Genomic DNA, 23812 nt, shown 5'->3' with positions numbered 1-23812 from the left:
TTAAGAGCTTTCTAACATTATTTTCATGACAAAGGTTAAAGAATACACTACCAGTCAAAAGTTTTTGAACAGTAAGATTTTTACTGTTTTTTTAAAGGAGTCTCTGTTGCTCACCAAGCCTGCATTTATTTGATCCAAATTACAGCAAAAACAGTAAAATTCTAAAATATTTTTATTATTTAAAATAACTGTTTTCTATTTTAATATATTTTAAAATCAAATTTTCCTGTGATTTCAAAACTGAATATATATATATGCTAATTATAATTTTTATAATAATAATAAATATAATATAATAATAATAATAATAATAATAATAATAATAATAATTATTATTATTATTATTATTATTATTATTATTGTTGTTGCTGTTTCTGTTGTTCCTTTTTGTTCCAGTCTGTCATTGTAATACCTTCTGGTTATTTTTGGAATGTTTTGATATTTTCATGTGTATTTATTTATTTATTTATTTACACTACCAGTCAAAAGTTTTATATAAAAAATAAAGTTTAAGAGCTTTCTAACATTATTTTCATGACAAAGGTTAAAGAATACACTACCAGTCAAAAGTTTTTGAACAGTAAGATTTTTACTGTTTTTTTAAAGGAGTCTCTGTTGCTCACCAAGCCTGCATTTATTTGATCCAAATTACAGCAAAAACAGTAAAATTCTAAAATATTTTTATTATTTAAAATAACTGTTTTCTATTTTAATATATTTTAAAATCAAATTTTCCTGTGATTTCAAAGCTGAATATATATATATGCTAATTATTATTTTTTATAATAATAATAATAATAATAATAATAATAATAATAATTATTATTATTATTATTATTATTATTATTATTGTTGTTGTTGCTGTTTCTGTTGTTCCTTTTTGTTCCAGTCTGTCGTTGTAATACCTTCTGGTTATTTTTGGAATGTTTTGATATTTTCATGTGTATTTATTTATTTATTTATTTACACTACCAGTCAAAAGTTTTATATAAAAAAATAAAGTTTAAGAGCTTTCTAACATTATTTTCATGACAAAGGTTAAAGAATACACTACCAGTCAAAAGTTTTTGAACAGTAAGATTTTTACTGTTTTTTTAAAGGAGTCTCTGTTGCTCACCAAGCCTGCATTTATTTGATCCAAATTACAGCAAAAACAGTAAAATTCTAAAATATTTTTATTATTTAAAATAACTGTTTTCTATTTTAATATATTTTAAAATTTGATTTTAAAATATATTAAAATAGAAAATATATTTTTAGCATCATTACTCTGGTCACATGATCATTTTAATATTTTGATTTGTTTAAATCATTTGATCAATTTAAAGCATAAATATCCTGCTGACTCCAAGCTTTTTATTGGTATAGTGTATAATGTTACAAAAGCTTTTTATTTCAGATAAATGGTGATCTTTGGATCTTTCTATTCATCAAAGAATCCTGAAAAAATCTACTCAACTGCTTTAAATTTTGATAATAATATAAAATAATGCTGTTTGTTTCAGGTTTTGTATCTATGTGTTTTTCTGTTTGTATTTCTTTTCTTTTATATTATATCTTATTTTTTTGGGCTAGTTATTTTAGTGGATCTGGTTCTGGTTGTGTATATTTTATTGCTTTGCATCATCCTGAGTCACATTCTGTTCTTTTAAGCAATGTTTCTGTTGTATGTATCCCCTGTACAATTACGTGTAAAAAAAAAAAAAAAAAACCTGTCATGGTAATCAGTTAGGTCAATGCACGAGCACGTGCGCGTGCCTGCTACTGGCGACGTGTTGCTATAACGACAGATGTAAACAGTTTCCAGAAGCGGCAGTTCTGGAGGACGAAGTGTTGAAGTAAGTACTTTTAAAAACCCGTGACATTTGATAAAATATTGTTGATAAAGTATGTTATACAATTCGTACAATACAAATACAATTAGTTCCTTTTAACGGCTCCCGCCTTTGTTTTAGGAAGTTCTAATTGTTCTAACGCCAAAATGTGTAGCAAACAAGACTGAGAATACATTTGCCAGATTTTGTCTTTTATCTCCCGTTTCTTTCAGTTTAAAAATTTAAAGTACACAAAAAGCGAGGAATTATGATAACACCATGTTTTTAGATATGTGCCATGTTAGTACAGTCGTATTCTTTGACGTACCTTGCAAAATACCATGTTATTTATGTCAGATGTACACATTACATTGCTACCATGGTTCTTTGGCCATGAAACATGGTAGTACCATGGTATTATTTGACGTATATTTGAGTACCATGCAAATACTATAGTATTTTATGCCAAATGTACACATTACATTGCTACCATGGTTCTCTGGCCATAAAACATAGTGGTACCATGGTATTCTTTGACGTACCTTGCAAATTACCATAGTATTTTATTTCAAATGTACACATTGCATTGGTAACATGGCTCTCTGACCATAAAACATGGTGGTACCATGGTATTCTTTGACGTACCTTGCAAAATACCATGGTATTTTATGTCATATGTGCACATTACATTGCTGCCATGGTTCTCTGACCATAAAACATGGTGGTACTATGGTATTCTTTGACGTACCTTGCAAATTACCATAGTATTTTATGTCAAATGTACACATTGCATTGCTAACATGGCTCTCTGACCATAAAACATGGTGGTACCATGGTATTCTTTGACGTTCCTTGCAAAATACCATGGTATTTTATGTCATATGTGCACATTACATTGCTGCCATGGTTCTCTGGCCATAAAACATGGTAGTACCATGGTATTCTTTGACGTACCTTGCAAATTACCATAGTATTTTATGTCAGATGTACACATTGCATTGCTAACATGGCTCTCTGACCATAAAACATGGTGGTACCATGGTATTCTTTGACGTTCCTTGCAAAATACCATGGTATTTTATGTCATATGTGCACATTACATTGCTGCCATGGTTCTCTGGCCATAAAACATGGTAGTACCATGGTATTCTTTGACGTACCTTGCAAATTACCATAGTATTTTATGTCAGATGTACACATTGCATTACTACGATTGTTCTCTTTGTCATAAAACATGTTTGTACCATGGTATTCTTTAATGTATCATGCAAATTACCATGGTATTTTATGTCATATGTGCACATTACATTGCTGCCATGGTTCTCTGGCCATAAAACATAGTGGTACCATGGTATTCTTTGACATATATTTGACTACCAAATACCATGGTATTTTATGTCATATGTCCACATTACATTACTGCCATGGTTCTCTGGCCATAAAACATGGTAGTACCATGGTATTCTTTGACGTAAATTTTTATGCAAATGTACACATTAGCTATTTCTCTGACCATAAAACATGGTGGTACTATGGTATTCTTTGACGTACCTTGCAAATTACCATAGTATTTTATGTCAAATGTACACATTGCATTGCTAACATGGCTCTCTGACCATAAAACATGGTGGTACCATGGTATTGTTTGATGTATATTTGAGTACCATGCAAATACCATGGTATTTTATCAAATGTCAAATGTATGCAGTAACAAAACTGCACTGCCATGGTGGTACCCTGGTATTCTTTTAAGTACCTTGGAATACCATGCAAATACCATAGTTAAATATGCTAATCATTCAGTACCATGTTCTTACACCATGACAAGCTTTGCTGCTGTTATTCATTTCATTGGCCTCTTTGTAGGTTAATTCAGTGAAATTTGTCCTATTGTGTGCTGTGCGTTTTCTCATTCTCATTCTCATTCTCACTCTATTTTCTCAGGACACTTCAGTGGAAATTACAGCCTGTGAAGCTTACAGTCTGATCAGAGAGCACCATGAATTTAAACAACTTTGTGGTACTTCCCAGCAAGCCCAAGTCAATGAAGTTAAATGTCAGGTTTGAACAGTCGGTTCCCTCGAGTTTCTTTTCACGCTTCACATTTTTCACATTATTAGCACGTTACACGTCGCATTTGCAAATGGCGGCGCTCCAAATGTTTAGAGTAACTTAGTCTGTTCATTTTAGCAGAATAACATGATTTTGTGTTTTCAGCTGAATGATTGTCTTAAGCAGACCGACACTAAGAAAAGTGAAAGTAAAAAAATGTAGCATGTAAAAAGTGTATTTATATATGTGATTTTTTTCCCCCAGGAATCTTCGGGAGCTGCGTATGGAGACAGTGCAGCTGGATCAACATGCCAAGGAGATGGAGAACCGACTGGAGGAGCTCAGACAGCGTATGAACCAGGAGAAAGAGGAAAGGGAGTGAGTAAAATAGGGAGGGGAGGGACATCTTGTTGAATTAATGAATGAGTGAGTAGATGAATAAATTAACCAGCCAAACAATGGCTGTGACAGAGAGCGTTGAGATAAAGGAGGAAATGTAAACAATGAAACGGCAATGAATAAAATGAAAAATGTAGGAAGAGATAGCAAGTGAAAGGCACAGAATGAGAGACCGTGAGGGTAGGTGTGGAGGCAAAGACAGAGGAACTTCAACAAATAATTCATACAGAATTAATATTCTGTCCGTGGTTTTTCACCCTTCCAAAACCTGAATGCAACTACTTTTTTCTTGAGTGTTTCCCCATACAATGACAGTTTACAGTGGCTATGGCTGTCAGACTCCAAAAAACAACAACAAAATCTCCATAAAAATAGTCCATATCACAAAAATCTTCTGAAGCCATACATTTACATTTATGTATTTGGCAGACACTTTTCTCCAGTGTGACTGACATTGCATAGGCCCTCTTTTCTAAGTTGTAATAAATATAAATAAACTCAAAAATATGTAAGTTTAAAGTTATACATATTTGTGACCCTGGACCACAAAGTAGCATGGGTAAATTTGTAGCAATAGCCAAAAATACATTGTATAGGTCAAAATTATATATATTTTTAATGCCAAAAATCATAGGATATTAAGTAAAAATGCCGTAAATATATCAAAATGTAATTTCTGATTAGTAATATGCATTGCTAAGAACTTCATTTGGACAACTTTAAAGGCGATTTTCTCAATATTTTGATTTTTTTGCACCCTCAGATTCCAGATTTTCAAATGGTTGTATCTCTACCAAATATTGTCCTGTCCTAACATACTTATTTATTCAGCTTTCAGATGATAATAAATCTCAATTTCAGAAAATTGACCCTTATGACTGGTTTTGTGGTCCAGGGTCACATTTGTTTTTAAATATGAACTATATAATATTTTCTTTTCCTGTTAGAGCCACTTTTATATTTTGCAACACTTTTGCGCACACTTTTATGTGACTTTGTGAATATACATTAATCTAACTTGACATTCGTCATAAAATGTCAATGTCAATCAATCCCAGTGCATAAGTGCTTTCTCAAGGGTGTAGGTCACCTAAATGCAGTGCCTTGCAGAAAAGAACTGACATGTATAGTTAAAGGTCGCCAAAGACAACCTAAAGTTTTCAAAGACACCAACTATTGCACATCCATACAGTTTTATTCTGTTGCATAGAATTTCACTTTTGTCTGATGAAAACGTATGGGTTAGTTTAAAGGAATAGTTAATCTGAAAATTAAAATTCACCCTCAGGCCATCCAAGATGTAGATGAGGTTGTTTTTTCATGGAAACAGATTTGGAAAAATTTAGAATTGCGTCACTTGCTCACCAATGAATGCTCTGGGGTGAATGGGTGCCGTCAGAATGAGAGTCCAAACAGCTGATTAAAACATCACAATAATCCACAGGACTTCAGTCCATCAATTAATGTTTTGTGAAGTGGTAAGCTGTGTGTTTATAAGAAACAAATCTATCATTAAGGCATTTCTTTTTAAAAACAAACTAGCTATTCACAATATTGTTTTTTCCAGGAAAAAATTTGTTTTGTATGAATTAGGAGAGAAATATGCACAGATCAAGCAGTGTTTACAAACAAAAACAGTTCTAAACAAATGTGTTGGTGGATTTTTTTCACTGGAGGAAGTGTTATTATGGATTATGGATTCGTATTTTGGCTAGAAGCAACGATTTAAAGTTAAAATGCCTTGATGGATTTGTTTCTTACAAACATGCAGCTTTCCATTTCACAAGATGTTACTTGATGGACTGGAGTGGTGTGGATTGCTTGTGAATTATTGTGATGTTTTTAATCAGCTGTTTAGACTCTCATTCTGACGGCACCCATTCATTTGCTGTTACACGGAGTGAGGGACGAGAGGCGAGCGGATCCATATGCAAGCCTTTATTGGGATGAGACAAAGACATGGTCGTACAGGCAAGGTCGAGACGGGAGCAAACAGGAATAACAAAGGCGATCGAGAGAATAATCCAGATAACAAGAGCGATAATCCAAGGCAGGCGGCTAGACAGACGTAAACGAAAGAGCAGGCGAGAAGTCAAAAACACGGGAACCAGAAACCAGGGAACGCTAACACAACAACAATACAATCTAACAATCCGTGACTAGCATGGAAAGTCCGGGGCTTTTATAGCGCCGCTGATTGGTCGTGGGTCAAGTGTAATGGCTGATGGGAAATGTAGTCCGGGGTGTGGTGCAACAGTCTGTGTGTGAAAGGGCGAGAGTGACATCTGGTGGTGAGCGGACAGCGGGACACCGACCAGATTCGTGACATAGCCCCCCCCCAAGGAGCGGCTTCCAGACGCTCCAACAGAGTAACAGTCCAGGGAAGCGGTGGGGCGGGAGTGAGACAGGGCGAGGGCTGGAGGGCCAGGTTCCTGCGGAGGACCCGGTGATTGAGGCAGGACTGGCAGAGCAGGAACCCTCCAGGGTGGGGCCGGAGGCGGAGCAGGAGGCACAGGAGACCTCCAGGGCGGAGCCGGAGGCGGAGCAAGCGACGCCAGAGCCCTCCAGGGCGGAGCCGGAGGCAGAGCGTGAGGCGCGGGCGCCCTCCAGGGTGGAGCAGGAGGCGCAGGAGCCCTCCGAGGCGAAACAGGAGGCGGAGCAGGAGGTGGAGCAGCCCTCCAGGGCGAAACAGGAATCTGCGTCACGGTCTGGGACCTGGGGATAGCAGGGACAGAGGAGGCAGACAGAATAGGAGAAGGCGCAGCAGTCCTCCGGGGCGGAACAGGAGGTGGAGCAGGAGGTGCCGCAGCCCTCCGGGCGGAACAGGAGGCACCGCAGCCCTCCGGGCGGAACAGGAGGCTGCGTCCTGGTCTGGGACCTGGGGAAAGCAGAGACAGAGGAGCCAGACAGAATAAAGGGAGAAGCAGAGAGTTCAAAGGGAAACGCCCCCTCCATAGGAGGTTCTACAGCTGACGCTGACACCTCTGGAGGCATTGGCGCAGCTTCTCCGACGGGGAAGGCCTCTGGAGCCGACTTGAGACCAGACGGGACCTCTGGAGCAGACTTGAGACCAGACGGGGCTCTGGAGCAGACTTGAGACCAGACGGGGGCTCTGGAGCAGACTTGAGACCAGACGGGGGCTCTGGAGCAGACTTGAGACCAGACGTGACCCCAGAAGCACAATGTGCAGCCCACACACACCAGATGGCAATAGCCATTAAGGGTAGAGCAGCAGCGGGAGGTTGTGGTGGGTCCAGGGCGCTGGCTATCCCGATAGGCTGTGGTCTTGGGATGTCAGACGAGATGTGACTTGACTTGGGGTCTGGTGTGACTTGACTTGGGGACTGGGCATGACCTGACTCTGGGCCGTCAGACGGGTCATGGTAAGGCTCTGGGTGGCCAGACGAGACGTGGCTTGAGTCTGGGCCGTCAGGCGGGGCGTGGCTTGAGTCTGGGCCGTCAGGCGGGGCGTGGCTTGACTCTGGGCCGTCAGGCGGGGCGTGGCTTGACTCTGGGCCGTCAGGCGGGGCGTGGCTTGACTCTGGGCCGTCAGGCGGGGCGTGGCTTGACTCTGGAACAGCCGCCTTGACATTGCTCGACTTGGAAGCTTGACTGGACCTGGAAGCTTGACTGGACTTGGAAGCTTGACTGGACTTGGAAGCTTGACTGGACGCTGTAGCTTGACTGGACGCTGTAGCTTGACGGGACTTGGAAGCTTGACTGGACGCTGAAGCTTGACTGGACGCTGAAGCTTGACTGGACGCTGAAGCTTGACTGGGCGCTGAAGCTTGACTGGAGACGGAAGCTGCATTATGACAGGACCTGACAACTAGGCTTGACTCACGAGGATCTGCAGAGGCCTGGCTTGCTTCAGGAATAACAGCTGTAACGTGACTTGGCTCAGGGACGACAGCTGTGACGTGACTTGGCTCAGGGACGACAGCTGTAACGTGACTTAACTCATGAGGAACAGCTGTGACTTGGCTTGACTCGTGGAGAACAAGAGCTTTGGTTTGACTTGACTCTGTTGTTTGACCGGACTTGGAAGCTTGACTTGACCCTGGGGTAGCAGCCGCGACGTGAAGGAGCGCCATTTTAGCTGCCCGTACAGCCATCAGGGGTGAATCCAGCACATGTGCCATCATGATAGGCCGCGATCTTGGGATGTCAGGCGGTACGTGACTTGACTCAGGAACCACGGCTGTGACTTTGCTTGACTCGGGAACTGCTTCAGGGAGGGCGGCCATGATGGGTGCAGACTCAGGAGCAGAAGACATGGCGTGAACTGGCTGTGACTTGACGGAGATGTCCTGAGCAGGCTGTGGTTTGGCTGACGTGGCGTTAGCGGGCGCCGGCCTGACTGACGGGGCTTTAGCAGGCGGAGGCTTTGGCGTGGCAACCATCTTGTGCAGTGGCTCTGGCGTGGCAGCCATCTTGACAGTGCTTGGCTCGGGAACGATGACTGTAACTTGACTTGACACAGAAACAGCAGCTGTAATGTTGCTTGACTCAGAAACTTGACTGGACTCAGGAAACAGAGCTGCAACTTGACTCGATTTGGAAACTTGACTTGACTCAGGAAATGTAACTGTACCTTTAAATGGCTTTTGTATGGCAGCTGTGACGTGACGGAGCTCTGTGATCGCCGCCATCTTGTGAGCGGGCTCCGCCGTCGCCGCCATTGTGTGGACGCGCTCCGACGCGGCCGCCATTTTGTGAACGGGCACCGCTGTCGCCGCTACTTTGTGCACAGGCTCTGTTGTCGCTGCTGTGGTATGAACGCGCTCCGGCGCGGCCGTCATCTGGTGAGCGAGCACCGGCACGGCCGCCATTACACGGGCCGGTTGCGCTGCCGGCGTTACCGCGATGTCGCGTTGCTTCCCGCGACACCCACAGTGAGCAAGGAACCGCTGATCTGGAGTGCAATGTTCAGATATTGGCTTATCGTCCACTGGGGCTGATACATTGGCATTAAGGAGCCGAAAGGTTCAGAGAGACCTCCACGGAAAAAATCATCAGACACAGATCACTCATCGAAGTCTGCTGTGCTAATGCGTAGAAGTCCATGACAAACTTTTCAACTGGTCGCTCACCTTGCTTGAGGAGCATGATCTGTACTGCGGGGTTCTGAGCTGCTGGATCCTTGTTGACGGATTGTTCTGTTACACGGAGTGAGGGACGAGAGGCGAGCGGATCCATATGCAAGCCTTTATTGGGATGAGACAAAGACATGGTCGTACAGGCAAGGTCGAGACGGGAGCAAACAGGAATAACAAAGGCGATCGAGAGAATAATCCAGATAACAAGAGCGATAATCCAAGGCAGGCGGCTAGACAGACGTAAACGAAAGAGCAGGCGAGAAGTCAAAAACACGGGAACCAGAAACCAGGGAACGCTAACACAACAACAATACAATCTAACAATCCGTGACTAGCATGGAAAGTCCGGGGCTTTTATAGCGCCGCTGATTGGTCGTGGGTCAAGTGTAATGGCTGATGGGAAATGTAGTCCGGGGTGTGGTGCAACAGTCTGTGTGTGAAAGGGCGAGAGTGACATCTGGTGGTGAGCGGACAGCGGGACACCGACCAGATTCGTGACATTTGCAGAGGATCCATTGGTGAGCAAGTGATGCTATATTTTTCTAAATCTGTTGAAGAAACAAACTTACATTTGTGACACTGGACCACAAAACCAGTCTTAAGTAGCACGGGTATATTTGTAACAATGGGCAAATTTATTCAGCTTTTAAATGATGTATAAATCTTAACTTAAAAAATTGACCATTATGACTGGTTTTGTGGTCCAGGGTCACATTTTGGATTGCCTGAGGGTGTCAGTTTTCAGCAAACAGTCATTTTTGTGTGAACTATACCTTTAAGACCAGCATATGATATGGTTACATTTAAAACTTCGTTGTGAACAACAACCGACTTGCGGTTTGAACGTACCCTTTGACACTTCGGATAACGTGAGAGGAAAAGGCATGTGAGTATATGTAGCCAAGGTAAAGCAGAAGTGGAAATGGAGTGACAGAGATGCCATTAGCTTTAAAATCTGATCGTCACATGGAGTATGCAGCTCCTGCAGGTAATCTCGGGTGATGGTTTGACTTCAGAGCGATCTGGTGTGATGGAATCAGCATAGCCATCGAGTGGAAGGAAATTGAGTCATCTCAGCTCCAGCAGCTCCGCTCTCGCTGCACCGCCATGCCTGTCTTCCCATTTCTCCCAAACAAATTAAGATTAAGTGGGACCCTATGCCAAAACGAGGAAGGCAGGAAATTAGTTTTCTGTCAAAATAAAAGAATAGGAAAAAATAACATCAGTAGTTATTAATTTGATGTCTCTCTCTCTCTCTTTTACTTCTCGGCCCGGCCCCTTTCCTTCAGCTCTTCATTAATAACACTAAAATGTGACCTGTGTAGGTCCACCTCATGAATTTATAGTGGCGGCTGTTTTAGGCTTACATATAAGCTCATAATTCAGCAAGGGAGGGAAACACTACAGTAATAGGGTAGATGCAGTGAATACATCATTTTCCATATACTTCCGAACCAGTGCAAACATATACATGCAGTCGGTCAGCATGAAGAATGAATTTATCCGTAATTTAACATATTTGTGCCTCAAAAGCGGATATATCAGTGAGGTGGAAAGACAAAAGCATGAAGCTATTCCTGTGAGTTCTTCACGGGGATGGACAGCACCATTTGCACCTGTATCAATAACATACGGCACTTTTGCGATAATCAGATGAATGAATGCAGCAAGAATGCAGCTATAGACGAGATGTCTGCAAGATCTGGGCCATGTACTGGAACTGTCATATTAAGGGATGTAAGCGGTACCGTATCTAAATTACGATTGCCTCCATGCGGACGTTTTTAAATAAAACTGTTTTAGATTAGCTCTTATCGGCTGCCATTAATCAAGGCAGAACTTCTGTTGCGGGTGCCGCGCTGGGAATGGTTGATGTTATCGTCCTCCATGCTCAACCTGCTCGCTGTTTATTGTAGCAAAGGCAGAGGACTAAAGGGCCACAGGTGAATTCTTAAGAGCAGATGAGAGCCTATGGGCTCTGGCATTAAGCTCGGTGGGTGAATAAACTGTACTTACAAAGTGGAAACTTGTAGTTTCTTTGCATACTTTGTTGTTGCTTGTCCCTTCAGAACTAGGCTGCCTTAAAATTTTAAGCTCAGTCAACTCAAAAAAGTTTAGTCAACTTAAAATGTTAAGTTGTACTAAGTGACAACTTAGATATTTGAATTAATTCAACTTAAAATTTTAAGGCAGCTGGGTACCAAGCCCAGCTTTTAAGTTTAACAAACCGAAATTTTGTTTAGTCAACTCAAATATCTAAGTTATCATTTAGTACAACTTATCATTTCAAGTTGACTAAACTTATTTGTGTTGACTAAACCTAAAATCTAAAATTTTAAGGCAGCAGGGTGACAAATTATTTTAAGTTGACTCAACAAATTGTTTTTTTTTCTTTTTTTTTTTTTTTACAGTGTAATGATGCTGAAAATTAATCTTTGCATCACATGAATAAATTACATTTAAGACAGAAAACTATGGAAGTCCATTTCTGCCAGAGAATTAAAAATTAAAAAGTTACTTTTTATCTCAGGTCAGTTTATATCTCACAATTCAGACTTTTTTCCTCAGAATTTTCTCAGAAACAAAAACTTGGAATTCTGAGATATAAACTTCCAATTCTAAAAAAAAAAAGTAAAAAAAAAAAAAAAAAAGTAGAATTGAGTTTATTTCGAAATTTGCCAAATGTGTTTTTTGTTTCCACCACAAAATAAAAAATAATAATTGTGACTTTTTATCTCACAATATGAATGACTTTTTTTTCTCAGAGTTGTGAGTTAATAACTTAATAACAGTTAATAACTGCGTTTATTGCAATTGTGAGTTTGTATTTCAGAATTCTGAGAAAAAATGTTATGATGAAAAAAAGGTTACAGAACTGAGAGCTAGAAATTTGCAATTACCTTTTTTCTTCTTGATTTTGTATAGCCAAAACAAGCTTCCACAGAAAACAGTCATTTTAACTTGTAAAATATAAATACTTCAGGATAATTAAAATATGGACTATTTTAGCAAATGTTTATTCTGTGTATTTTTATGCTTATTAAATTATGGAGTTGTTGTTTAGCAAGAGTCTTTTGTAGTGTTGACTATCCCAATCGTGTGTTCGTGGGTGGAGTTAGTGTAAATACCCTCTGCCAACAAGGCAGGCTATTTGCACTTAGTGTAAAAAGTCACTCCGTTTTAAAAAATGCTTATTTTGAGTAGAAACAGAAACACGTTGTTTTTGTACGTCTCTTTAAATGCAAATGAGCTGCTGCTCTCCGCCTCCTTTTCTAGAATAGGGCCGTGCCACACAGAAAGTGGCTGTTACGTGGCATGTGAGTACTAAACTCTTTCATGTCTTATTGAGCTTAAACTGACAAATACACACAAGTTTATGTTAAAAACAAACATTAGTTACAAAAACAGTCGGTCATGTTTGTGAAATTAAACAGCTGGGAAGGAAATTGTACGTTTATGTTATGCTATGTGGCAGCAGCAGAACATACAGTAAATAATTTAATAAATCTACTGCTCTCTTGTCTCCTCTGAGGCTGGGATGCTAAATAGTGTTCTGCGCTCACCTGTGCAGTCAACGACAGAACAGTTTATTATGCTTTGCTGGAACTTTTGCCATAGCGTTAGAACTGGTACACCGTTGCTGCTTGCGAAAACACAATGGGCTGGAGTTAAATCTGACTTCCCTCCTGAGGTAGTTGTTGTATCACTCTGAAGTTTGATTTAACACAAGGTGCAGTAGTGTAACCTCTCACCTGTCACACTGCTGCCACACAATGAAGTCGAGTCGCAGAAGAGTCTGACGTCTGTGACCCTGACAGGAGATAAGTGTTTGTCTTGTTGGTTGGCACTCAGTGTGCGCACGATGGTAATCCGCCAGTTGTTAGCACAACTGCCACGTTGCCTGTGCGTTTCCCCATAATGCTGACAGGCAGGCTTGAGCGCGGTTAATCCCCATCCCAAACGCCCGTCTCCATCAGACTGATAAAGGCCAGCACATAAACAGCACTTAATGAGAGTGGACAGCACGCAGAGGAAGTGTCCTCTCTCCCTGCTGGCCCCTTCCAAAAGTCTATGACTTTTTCAGTCTTTTATAATATGAGATGGATTTTAGAGGAGCTGCTGAGCTGTGTATTTTTAGTTCGATCTATTCATGACTTTTCCTATTGCTGAAACTTAGGGTTAGATATTTAAACAAACTTCTGACTGTAAGTATTACAGTATTACTGTCCTGAGCGATTATATTTATTTTTTTGCCTGGCAGGAGATAACATTCTGTTAAATATACAGTACTGTGCAAAAGTCTTAGGCCACTAGTATTTTCACCAGCTAAAAAATGGTTTAAAGTAAGTTATTTCTATCTTTTGCTGTAGTGTGTCAGTAAAAAATATCGGTTTACATTTCCAAACATTCTGTTTGCCATTAATTGTAATAATCTAGTGAGATTTTGTTTGCACAAGGAGTCTGACAACAGCCAGTGCTCCACACTGACATCTGATCTCACCATCATCCAGTCTGTCTCTGGAATGACATGAAGAAACCGAAAAACTGAGACAGACTAAATCCAGAAGAACTGTGGCAACATCTCCAAGGTGTTTCAAGTAACCTACCTGCAAAGCTACCTGAAAAACTCTGCACAAGTGCACCTAGGGCAAAAGCTGCTTTAAACGCAAAGGATGGTCACATCAAATGCTTATTTATTTTAGTTAATAGAAGTTCATTGATAAAGAAAATCTATTTATGACATTGTTTTTGACAGCATCCTCATTTTATGTGCCTAACTGCCTAAAAATTTTAACAGTACTGTAGTTTTGTAGGTATTGGTCTCTTAAAGCATCTCAGAGATGTTGCCACAGTTCTTCTGGATTTAGTCTGTCTCCGTTTTTTCTTTTTCTTATGACAGACTGGATTGAATGATGGAGAGATCAGATCTCTGTTTGCACAAGGAGTCTGACAACAGCCTGTGCTCCATACAAAAATCTCACTGGATTACTATAATTAATGGCAAAATGAATGTTTAGAAATGTGAACTGATATTTCCTACTGACACACTACAGCAAAAGACAGACTTTAACTGACTTTAAACCATTTTTTAGCTGATGAAAATACTAGTGGCCTAAGACTTTTGCACAGTACTGTATGTATATGTTTATATTTAGTTTGATTTTTTTAAAGAAAAATTTTATATATTTAGATTTATTTCTTTAAAGAAAATAATTTAATTCCGTAACGATGCATTAAATTGATCAAAAGTGGCAGTAAAAGCTAAAATGTATGATGTTTTCCACAAAAATAGTAATCAGCACAGCTGTTTTCAGTATTGATAATAAAAAGAAATGTTTCTTGAGCAGCAAATCAGCATATTAGAAGGATTTCCGAAGGATCATGTGACACTGAAGACTGATGTAACAATGCTGAAAAGTCAGCTTTGCATCAGAGGAATACATTACATTTAAAAATATTTAGAAAAAGAGAAAAGAGTTATTTTAAATTCCCATGGAATTACTTTTGTGCCAATAAAAATGAGTTTAATTTTTCAAGAAACTTAAAACTGATTCAAATGTCTGAAACTGAAACAAAATAAATCGCAGGTGAAATCTTTGACTTTTTTTTTTTTGACTGACTCATCAACGCTAACAGATGCTCACAACCACACAGGCGCAACACTGATGCCTTCACGACGCTGTCAATCAAAAACTCAGTAGCCAATGAGAACACACTGCTGCTAGCCCCGCCCTCACGTGAGATTTGTGCCAGAATAGCGAACGAAAATTTCAGAAGCGAAAAAGAAAAACTCTGGAAGCGCATTTGTAAGTGCAGATCAGCGAAAGAAAGATGAGAAAACAGTTAGCAAAACATACAGTGTATTAAAAACGAAGTAAAATAACACAAGAAACTTTTCTTTTTAAGAAAAAAAAAAGAAAAGTTTTGTCTTTTTTAATTTTTTTTTAATTTTTTTGTTTTTAAAGACAGTTTCAGTTTATATTTTCATAATTTCTTGAAAAATTACATTAATTTTTACTGGCACTTCCGTAAATTCTAATAATATTTCACAATATTAGTGTTTTTAATGTATATTTAAATGCAACTCTGGTGAGCATAAATGACTTTGAACTTTTTTACTTTTTTGAACTTTTTTTTTTCTTTTTTTTTGCTTTCCATAAATTCTAATAATCTTTTACAATATTATGTTTTTATTGTATATTTAATCCAATGAATGCAGTTTTGGTGCGCATAAAATACTTCAAAATCTTTCTAAAAAGTCTAACCAACTCTCAACGTTTGAACAACATAAATAATTTAGCTTTAGCACTGTAATTCTAGAATAATTTGCCATTTTAAGTCTGGATACTTTTGGGGTCACCTCATAAGTTTGGCTTGATGTAGCTTTTAAACTTTTACCACTGTGCCCCAGAGCAAGACTCTTAACCTTAAGATTGTTCCAAGAGGGCCGTCTCTAATTAGTAAACAGTAAGTTGCTTTGACAACTTAGTAAATTAATAATTAGCAAAAACTCAAATATGAGTGCCTGCCCTGCTTCATCTGAGCATGTAAACACACTAAACTCAAGCATTTCAGTGCCAAAGTCACATGACCTGTCACCAACTACTCATTCCTCTGGGGTGTTTATAAGAAAACAGTCTCATTCCTGATTTATTGTTTCAGAATTTTTCAGGTGACCGACTAAACTGTTTCACAACCCACATGAGAGAAAGAGACATTTCAAGAGCACGGTTACCTCTTTACTTCTTGCAAAATTATATCGAACAAGCAGACACACATTACATACATTTCCATCCTTTGAACACACTCAGGCTCGCGGCTTTATGCCAACACGACAGCCCACTCTAAACAAACGGCCTCCCCCGCAATCACGGCGTGAATTATTTAGACTGTTGATTTGATGTGGCAACCAAAACAACAAATCAGAAAACAAATGAAGTCGACCTCCGTCTGTGTGAATTATGTAGGGCAGAAGCTTTCATGCACTGTTTGTGTTTGTTTCCCACTATTTGATATGTGCTTAATTAAAAGTTAAGAATGAGTTATGCGCTAGATTTGAATACTTAGGGTTAGGAGGTTTTCAAAAAATATTTTAGACACCACTAGCTTATACAACTAGTTGTAGTTCTGTGCTGAATTTAGTAATTTTTTGTGATATTTCCACACAGGAAAATGGGAGCTTCTCACTGGCGTTCAGCACAACCCGGGGTTCAAAGCGTCAGGACAAACAAGGAGAACTCACCTCACAGAGTAAGAGTTTTCTCACTAGACTGAATGCAGATACACAAATAAAGTCAGCCTGTCTATCTGTTTAAAATATCCAGTCTCAATCAGCCCGACTTCACCTTTATTCACGCCAGGGACGGTCCAAAACCTTGGACGCACTTTCTAGAATTAACTGCATGAGCGGTTCACCGCTGGTTTTGGTGATAATGTGGTGTTTGAAATATGTTGTTTCGGGCAGCTCTCTCCAGGCAAGATGAAGATTAGAGTGCTGAAGGACGAGCCTGTGCCAGGTGGGTGGACTGGAATCTGAGATGTGTTTGCCTGGCTTGTTTTGAACTCCTTTTTTTACTTCAAATTCATCACACAAGTCATAAATCTATTTTCACAATGGTCAAAATTATCTTTAAATTTGTTCCAAACCCTAATAAGCTAACTATTTTCTGACCTAAAACTTATCACATGTACAGTATCTGTCACAGAAAAAGTAATTTTCTTGATCATTATTTTTCCTTATTTTTAAGTAAATATCTCTATAACAAGATAAACAGTTTGTTTTCAGAGAACATCTATTGAATTATTATTATTATTTTTTTAGCCCACTGGCAAACTGTTCTTGTTTTAAAAAGAAATTAGACAAGCTTTAGTGAGATTTGTACATTGATTTGTCCAAGGAAAAAAAGCTAGAATGGTTAGAAAATTAATTTAAAATATATTCTCTGAAAACAAGAAAGAAAGATAGCAATAATGATCTTTTGCAAGTTGAAAAAAGCGCTACAAGTGAAATGTCAATTATAAATGTATTTTATTCAGTACTGCAAAGTTTTAATTAAAATGGCTCCGTCTAATTAAAAAATTGGCTGTTTTACCCAGAAGTTTCTTTTATGCAAGGTCCTGTTTTTGCCAGATTTATATGGCACATAATGGACGCATGACAAAAGATCCTTTGTTCCCAGGGTTAAGCTATTGAACAGTAGCCTCAATACGCTGCTATATTGAGTCATTAGCCTAGTAACATGCTATGAACCAGCTCTGTTGGAATCTACTGTGACTGTTAGTCAAGTTTCACATGTGGAGTATTATTTGTGTAATGCATGTGATGATCTGTTAATGCTCCACTGAAAGGATTAGTTCACTTTCAGAACAAAAATTTACTGATAATTTACTCACCCCTTTGTCATCCAAGATGTTCATGTCTTTCTTTCTTCAGTCGTAAAGAAATTATGTTTCTTGAGGAATGTTCTCCATAGAGTGGACTTCATTGGTGTCCCCAAGTTTGAACTTCCAAAATGCAGTTTAAATGCAGCTTCAAATGGCTCTACATGATCCCAGCTAAGGAAGAAGGGTCTTATCCAGTATAACAGTCGGTCATTTTTGAAACAAATTGACAATTTATATGCTTTTAAACCTCAAATGATTGTCTTGTCTCTGTTAATACAGTTAGGTTATGTTGAAAAACTCCCATCTTCATCAACTTCACAGTCCTACATTGCTGCTTTACCTTTTTTTTGTAAAAGGCGTTTGATCATCTTTCATGTTCACTTTGTAAACACTGGGTCGGTACTTCTGCAGCGATGTGGGACGATTATGAAGTTGGGGAAGAAAACGAGATGGGAGTTTTTCGACATACCCTAACTGTTTTGAACCGGAAAAAACAGAGTTCACGTAGAGCTAGACAAGACAAGCGTTGAAAGGTTAAAAAGTGTATAAATTGTCCATTGTCTAACCGTTTTGCTAGATAAGACTCTTCTTCCCTGGCTGGGATCGTTTAGGGCCCTTTGAAGCTGCATTTAAACTTTTCTTGCATTTGATTGGATAGAAAGTTTGATGAGAAGCTGAAGTGTAGGGTGATGTCATCAAAATCGCTGATCCATATTGGTGGAAGTTAGAGACTGTAAGCTTTGAATGCTTATATCTTGTAAATGCAAATTTTGTCATTGTTTTGAAACACAATAGCTTATAGATTACCATAAGGCTAACATATTAATACTAGAAGACAAAAAAAAAAAACATTCCAAATCAGTCAGATCACATGATTCTCTCAGAAGATACCAGTTCATGTGTAGAATTCTGAATTTTGTGTGTGTGTGTGTTTGTATAACTATAGCAGTACAGAAGCAGGTAATAGCAGAACCAGCTGCCAAGGTATATGGCACTAACAGGAAGCTCAACCTGAGGGGAAAAGTCTGTGGACAGTGTGAAGTTCAGCTGGCCGGACTGGTGAGTTTTCATCTGTTCTGTTACATGAACAGAACTGTACTTCATTTCAAACTATCCATGCCTTTCATTCACCATGCATCATGTCTCAGGTATACACTATACTGCTCAAAAGTTTGAGGTTGGTAGAATTTTTCAGTGTGTTTGAAACTCATCAAGATAGGATTTATTTGATCAAAAATGTAGTAAAAACAGTAATACTGTGAAATATTAGTACAATTTATAATATCAGTGTTTTATTTGCATGCATTTTAACATGAAATCTATTTCTGTGATGCAAAGCTGATTTCTTTAAGAATTTCTGGGAAATCTAATCAGAGTATTTGCTATTTGCAGACGTTTGCTAAGTTCGGGGTGATTCAACTTTAAAAGACATGCAGTAGTTTTCTTTAAGCACCTTTGTAGCAAGTAAACAAGATATCCTTGTGAAACAGTATATTCCAGTTTTTTTCTGTGAATTTATTATTTCTGCACAGATATTTTTTGTACAACTCAGTGTGTTTGAAACTCATCAAGGTTGATCAAAAATACGGAAAAACAGTAATATTATGAGATATTAGTACAATTTAAAATAACAGTGTTTTTATTTGCATGCATTTTAACGTGAAATGCATTCCTGTGATGCAAAGCTTTTTTTCTTCAGCGTCACATGATCTTTCAGAATTTATTCTAATATGCCGATCTGCTGCTCAAGAAACCGTCTTATTATCAATGTTGAAAAGAGCTGTGCTGTTAAATATTTTTGTGGAAACCTTAAGCATTTTTCAGGTTTCTTTGATGAATAGAAAGTTCAAAAGAACATTGTTTATTTGAAATAGATTTTTTGTAACAATGTAAATGTTCTTACTGTCACTTTGATCTATTTATTCGTCCTTAAATATAAAAGCATTAATTGCTTTACAAAAACATGTTACAGACCCCTAACACAGAAATTGCCCTGCAAAAAGTAATTTTCTTGATCATTGTTTCTGACTTACAGTATTTTCAAGTAAACGTCCTTGTAACAAGATATAGAGAATAGAAAGTTCAAAAGAACAACATTTATTAGAATTTTTTTTTGTAACAATGTAAATGTCTTTACTGTCACTTTTGATAATTTTATGCATCCTTGCTGAAAAAAGCATTTTTTGCTTTCCAAAATGAAATGTGTGAGCGTTTCTGGGGAAGCTAATCAGAGTATTTGCAGAAGTTTGCAAAGTTCAGGGTCATTCTACTTTAAAAGACATGCAGTAGTTTTCTTTGAGCAAGTAAACAAGATATCCTTGAGAAACAGTACATTCCTTTTTTCTGTGAAATTATTATTTCTGCACAGATACTTTTTGTACAACTCAGTGTGTTTGAAACTCATCAAGGTTGCATTTATTTGATCAAAATACAGTAAAACAGTCGTATTATGAAATATTAGTACAGTTTAAAATTACAGTGTTTTTAATTGCACGCATTTTAACATGAAATGTATTCCTGTGACACAAAGCTGAATTTTTAGCTTCATTACTTCAGTTTTCAATGTCACGATCCTTCAGAAATCATTCTAATATGCCAATCTGGTGCTCAAGAAACTGTCTTATTGTCAATGTTGAAAACAGCTATGCTGTTTAATTTTTTTTGTTGAAACTTTGAACATTTTTCAGGTTTCTTTGATGAATAGAAAGTTCAAAAGAACTGCATTTATTTAAAATAGATTTTTTGTAACAATGTAAATGTACTGTTACTTTTGATCAATTTATGCATCCTTGCTGAATAAAAGCAGTAATTGCTTTCCAAAAACATGTTGCAGACCCCAAAACTTTTCTTTTTTAAGTTTGCAAAGTTCGGGGTGATTCTACTTTAGAGAACAAATGAAGTCGACCTCCATCTGTGTGAATTATGTAGGGCAGAGACTTTCATGCACTGTTTGTGTTTGTTTCCCACTATTTGATATGTGCTTAATTAAAAGTTAAGAATGAGTTATGCGCTAGATTTGAATACTTAGGGTTAGGAGGTTTTCAAAAAATATAAGACATGCAGTAGTTTTCTTTGTGCAACTTTGTAGCAAGTAAACAAGATATGCTTGAGAAACAGTATATTCCATTGTTTTTTCTGTGAAATGATCATTTCTGCACAGATGCTTTTTGTACAACTCTTCATGAAAACTGCCATGCTGCTTAATTTTTTATTTTTTTCCCCACACTATTATAGTTATACCATGAACTTCAGATAAACCCATCCCTAGACATCGCAGTTAAGCAGACTAAGCTACAGTGTGAACCAGGCTTCATACCGATGGTTAAAGTCTGGCTCTTCAAGACTAAAGTGCATGACACAAGGGTTTGTTATCCTCCATCAGTTCGAATAAAAGAGCTCCCTTAGCTCCTGAAAGTAAGATTGCACTTTTTACTTTGGCAGCAGTAGACTGAACTGCTGCTAAATACAGTGCTGCAAATATATTCCTACTCAAACGACAGGATTTTTCAGCAAAGAAGACATGAAGTGCAGATTCTGTAGTCAGTTTGGGGAGAATGCCGCTGCTGTGATTTATTTCCGCGGTGTCGTGCTGAAATGAGACCTTTTTTATGTGGCCATTAAAGGAGCCGGTAATGGGCACAGCTGTAGATTCACAGAGCAGCACTGTATTTACCCTTTTCTTTATTCACTCTGTGTGTGTGTGCGTGTTTGTGTGGCCGTATTAAAGGGGACCCTGTCACCCTTGGGAGATTTGGGACTTTCATGCATTGCTCGAGTGTGAGTGAGTGTGTGAAGGGGACTCGAGTGCTCTGAGACAGATAGTCTCGAGGGGAAATGTACCTGTGGAATTTGCACACAGGCATTTGGCTGTCGAAGACAGCAAGTGTGTTAAAGCGAATTTTCAGTGTGTGTGTGTCTCGATGTATTTATGGATGTGTAGAGCCAAGGCTTCCTAAAGGGGTTACTCGGTGCTCACTCACACAACCCTTGAGGAACCCACAGGAGCTAAAGTTGAGCTGAAAGCTGTTGTTTTGTACGGAATAAAATGTACTATACTGTTTACTGCAAAATGACTAGTGTACACTAGATACTGCCTGCCTACTTAATTTTTCAACATGTGAAATATACTTTTCAGACATCATGATTTTAAATCAAATGCATATTGTACACAGAAATGTCTGATATCTCCAGTTTCTCTGGCTTGTGCCAGTAGTTATTTGAAAGTAAACTCAAAACCAGATATTCACAAGCAGAACTTTATATTAAGCTTTGTGAAATTATCTGTAAATGTCTGGTATATACAGTACGAAGATGCAGATCTTCGGCTTTGAAGTAATAAAATTTAAACAGACATTGCAAAGTGTGCACACTTCCACTCATTTCAATGAGTTGGTGTTTACTACTTTATCTAAAGTCTTTCTTAAACTCAGAATAGAATCCAGTACTACTCATCCTTATCTCGTCGAAATATTGCTTTATTTTAAGTTGCTAAACTATTTCAGACTGTAGTTAGTGTTATTTTAGTAGTCTTTTATATACTATTAAAGTAATATTTTGGATGAGCTTTCATTTTTGTATTTTCATTTTAATTTTAGTAATAATTTTTATGCACACAGTTCTTTTTATTTTATTTTATTTTATTTTTTTTTAGTTTTAGTCGAAACAATATTTTTGTTTTTTAAGTTTTAGTAGCAATTTTTAGTTATATATGCTTCGGTCATTTGTCTTTATTTTTATACATTTCTATTTAGCTTTAATTAATTTTTTTTAGTGCTCTTCAAACGATTAATCGCGATTAATCGCATTCAAAATAATTTTTTTGTTTATATAATATATGTGTGTGTACTGTGTATAGTTATTATGTATATATAAAGACACACAGATACAGTATATATTTTTTAGATATTTACATTTATTTGCATGTGTATATTTATATTATATATAAATGTATTTAATATATAAACATAACATGTTTTTCTTAAATATATATATGCATGTGTGTATGTTTACACATACATAATAAGTATACACAGTACACATACATATATTATATAAACAAAAAGTTTTATTTTGGATGCGATTAATCGCGATTAATCGTTGCCCAGCACTAATTTTTTTACATTTAAGTTTTATTACTTAAACCTATTTTATTTCAGTTAGTTGCGAGGAAAAGTTTTAATGTTCAAGGCTTTCATCAAATATTTATATTTTATTTCATTTCAGTTCAAGTTTTGGTTAACAATGACAACACTGACTATAGCATTCTGCGTTGTTGTTGTTTAATTTTGTGGAAAATAAGTCTTAAGTGTAAAAGGAGGCCTCTGTTTCATTTGTCATGCTGCTAAAAGAAGGTCAAGTAGAGCACACTGCATTGTGGGATACAGAATTTCATGCAGTGTGCTTTGCATCCGCATTTTGGCAAATGTCATCGGTTAAGTGGATATTCAGTGCAAACATCCACCTACTGTGCAAGTACGTTCATTTAGACTGCAGAAATATTATTCCAAACATATCCAAAGTCTGTCCTAAGAAATTCAAACTCTTTCAAGCATCATGCATCTCTCGAGCTGAAGTGCTGCATCATCATACAGAGAAGACATGCAGACGTTCAGACCGAATTAATCAAGACAGCAGGCTGGATTCATTTACAAGTGGCTCTTCAGCTGCGTGTTTGATAGACCTTCTTTTAAATTCCTGTGCTGCTATGCCGTCTGTCTTTCCACCCGTCTGTCCATCAAACGCGCCGTCCGTACTCATTTACAATCGGTAACAAAATAATGAGCTCCCTTAAGATACATGCAACTCCCTTTTCTCCATTTTAATATGTATCGTGTTGAGCAAAAAGTGCAAGATATTTAAATATACATTGCTGATATTAAAGTTTTTGGGGTGGGTATACCTTGCTGTACGCACCCTGCGTTTATTTAATTGTTTTTGATCTGTTTCAGATGTGTGCGGAATGCGGAGAGGATTATTGCGTGGGCTGCTTCGTCAGATTCCACCAGAAGGGGGCACTGAAGCGCCATCACATGGTTCCCGTACAGGTGAGGAGGTGTTCTGACA

General features: G+C 38.0%; 1 protein-coding gene across 1 annotated transcript in view; it reads left to right on the top strand.

Annotated features, from left to right (window-relative positions):
• Positions 1-1748: 1748 nt before the first annotated feature.
• Positions 1749-23812, top strand: part of zbbx (zinc finger, B-box domain containing) — a 57136-nt gene continuing 35072 nt past the window's right edge. Inside the window, exons 1-7 of the mRNA XM_051134800.1 lie at positions 1749-1838; positions 3759-3875; positions 4131-4244; positions 16534-16615; positions 16830-16881; positions 18696-18808; positions 23698-23793. Coding sequence (XP_050990757.1) covers positions 3814-3875; positions 4131-4244; positions 16534-16615; positions 16830-16881; positions 18696-18808; positions 23698-23793 — 519 coding nt within the window. The 5' untranslated portion in view covers positions 1749-1838; positions 3759-3813. The remainder of the gene's footprint in view (positions 1839-3758; positions 3876-4130; positions 4245-16533; positions 16616-16829; positions 16882-18695; positions 18809-23697; positions 23794-23812) is intronic.

This window comes from Labeo rohita, chromosome 18, assembly GCF_022985175.1.
Source record: "Labeo rohita strain BAU-BD-2019 chromosome 18, IGBB_LRoh.1.0, whole genome shotgun sequence".
In the NCBI taxonomy this organism is placed as follows: Eukaryota; Metazoa; Chordata; class Actinopteri; order Cypriniformes; family Cyprinidae; genus Labeo; species Labeo rohita.
The sequence above is the reverse complement of the archived record's forward strand: the minus strand, read 5'-3'. Positions and strand labels throughout refer to the sequence as shown.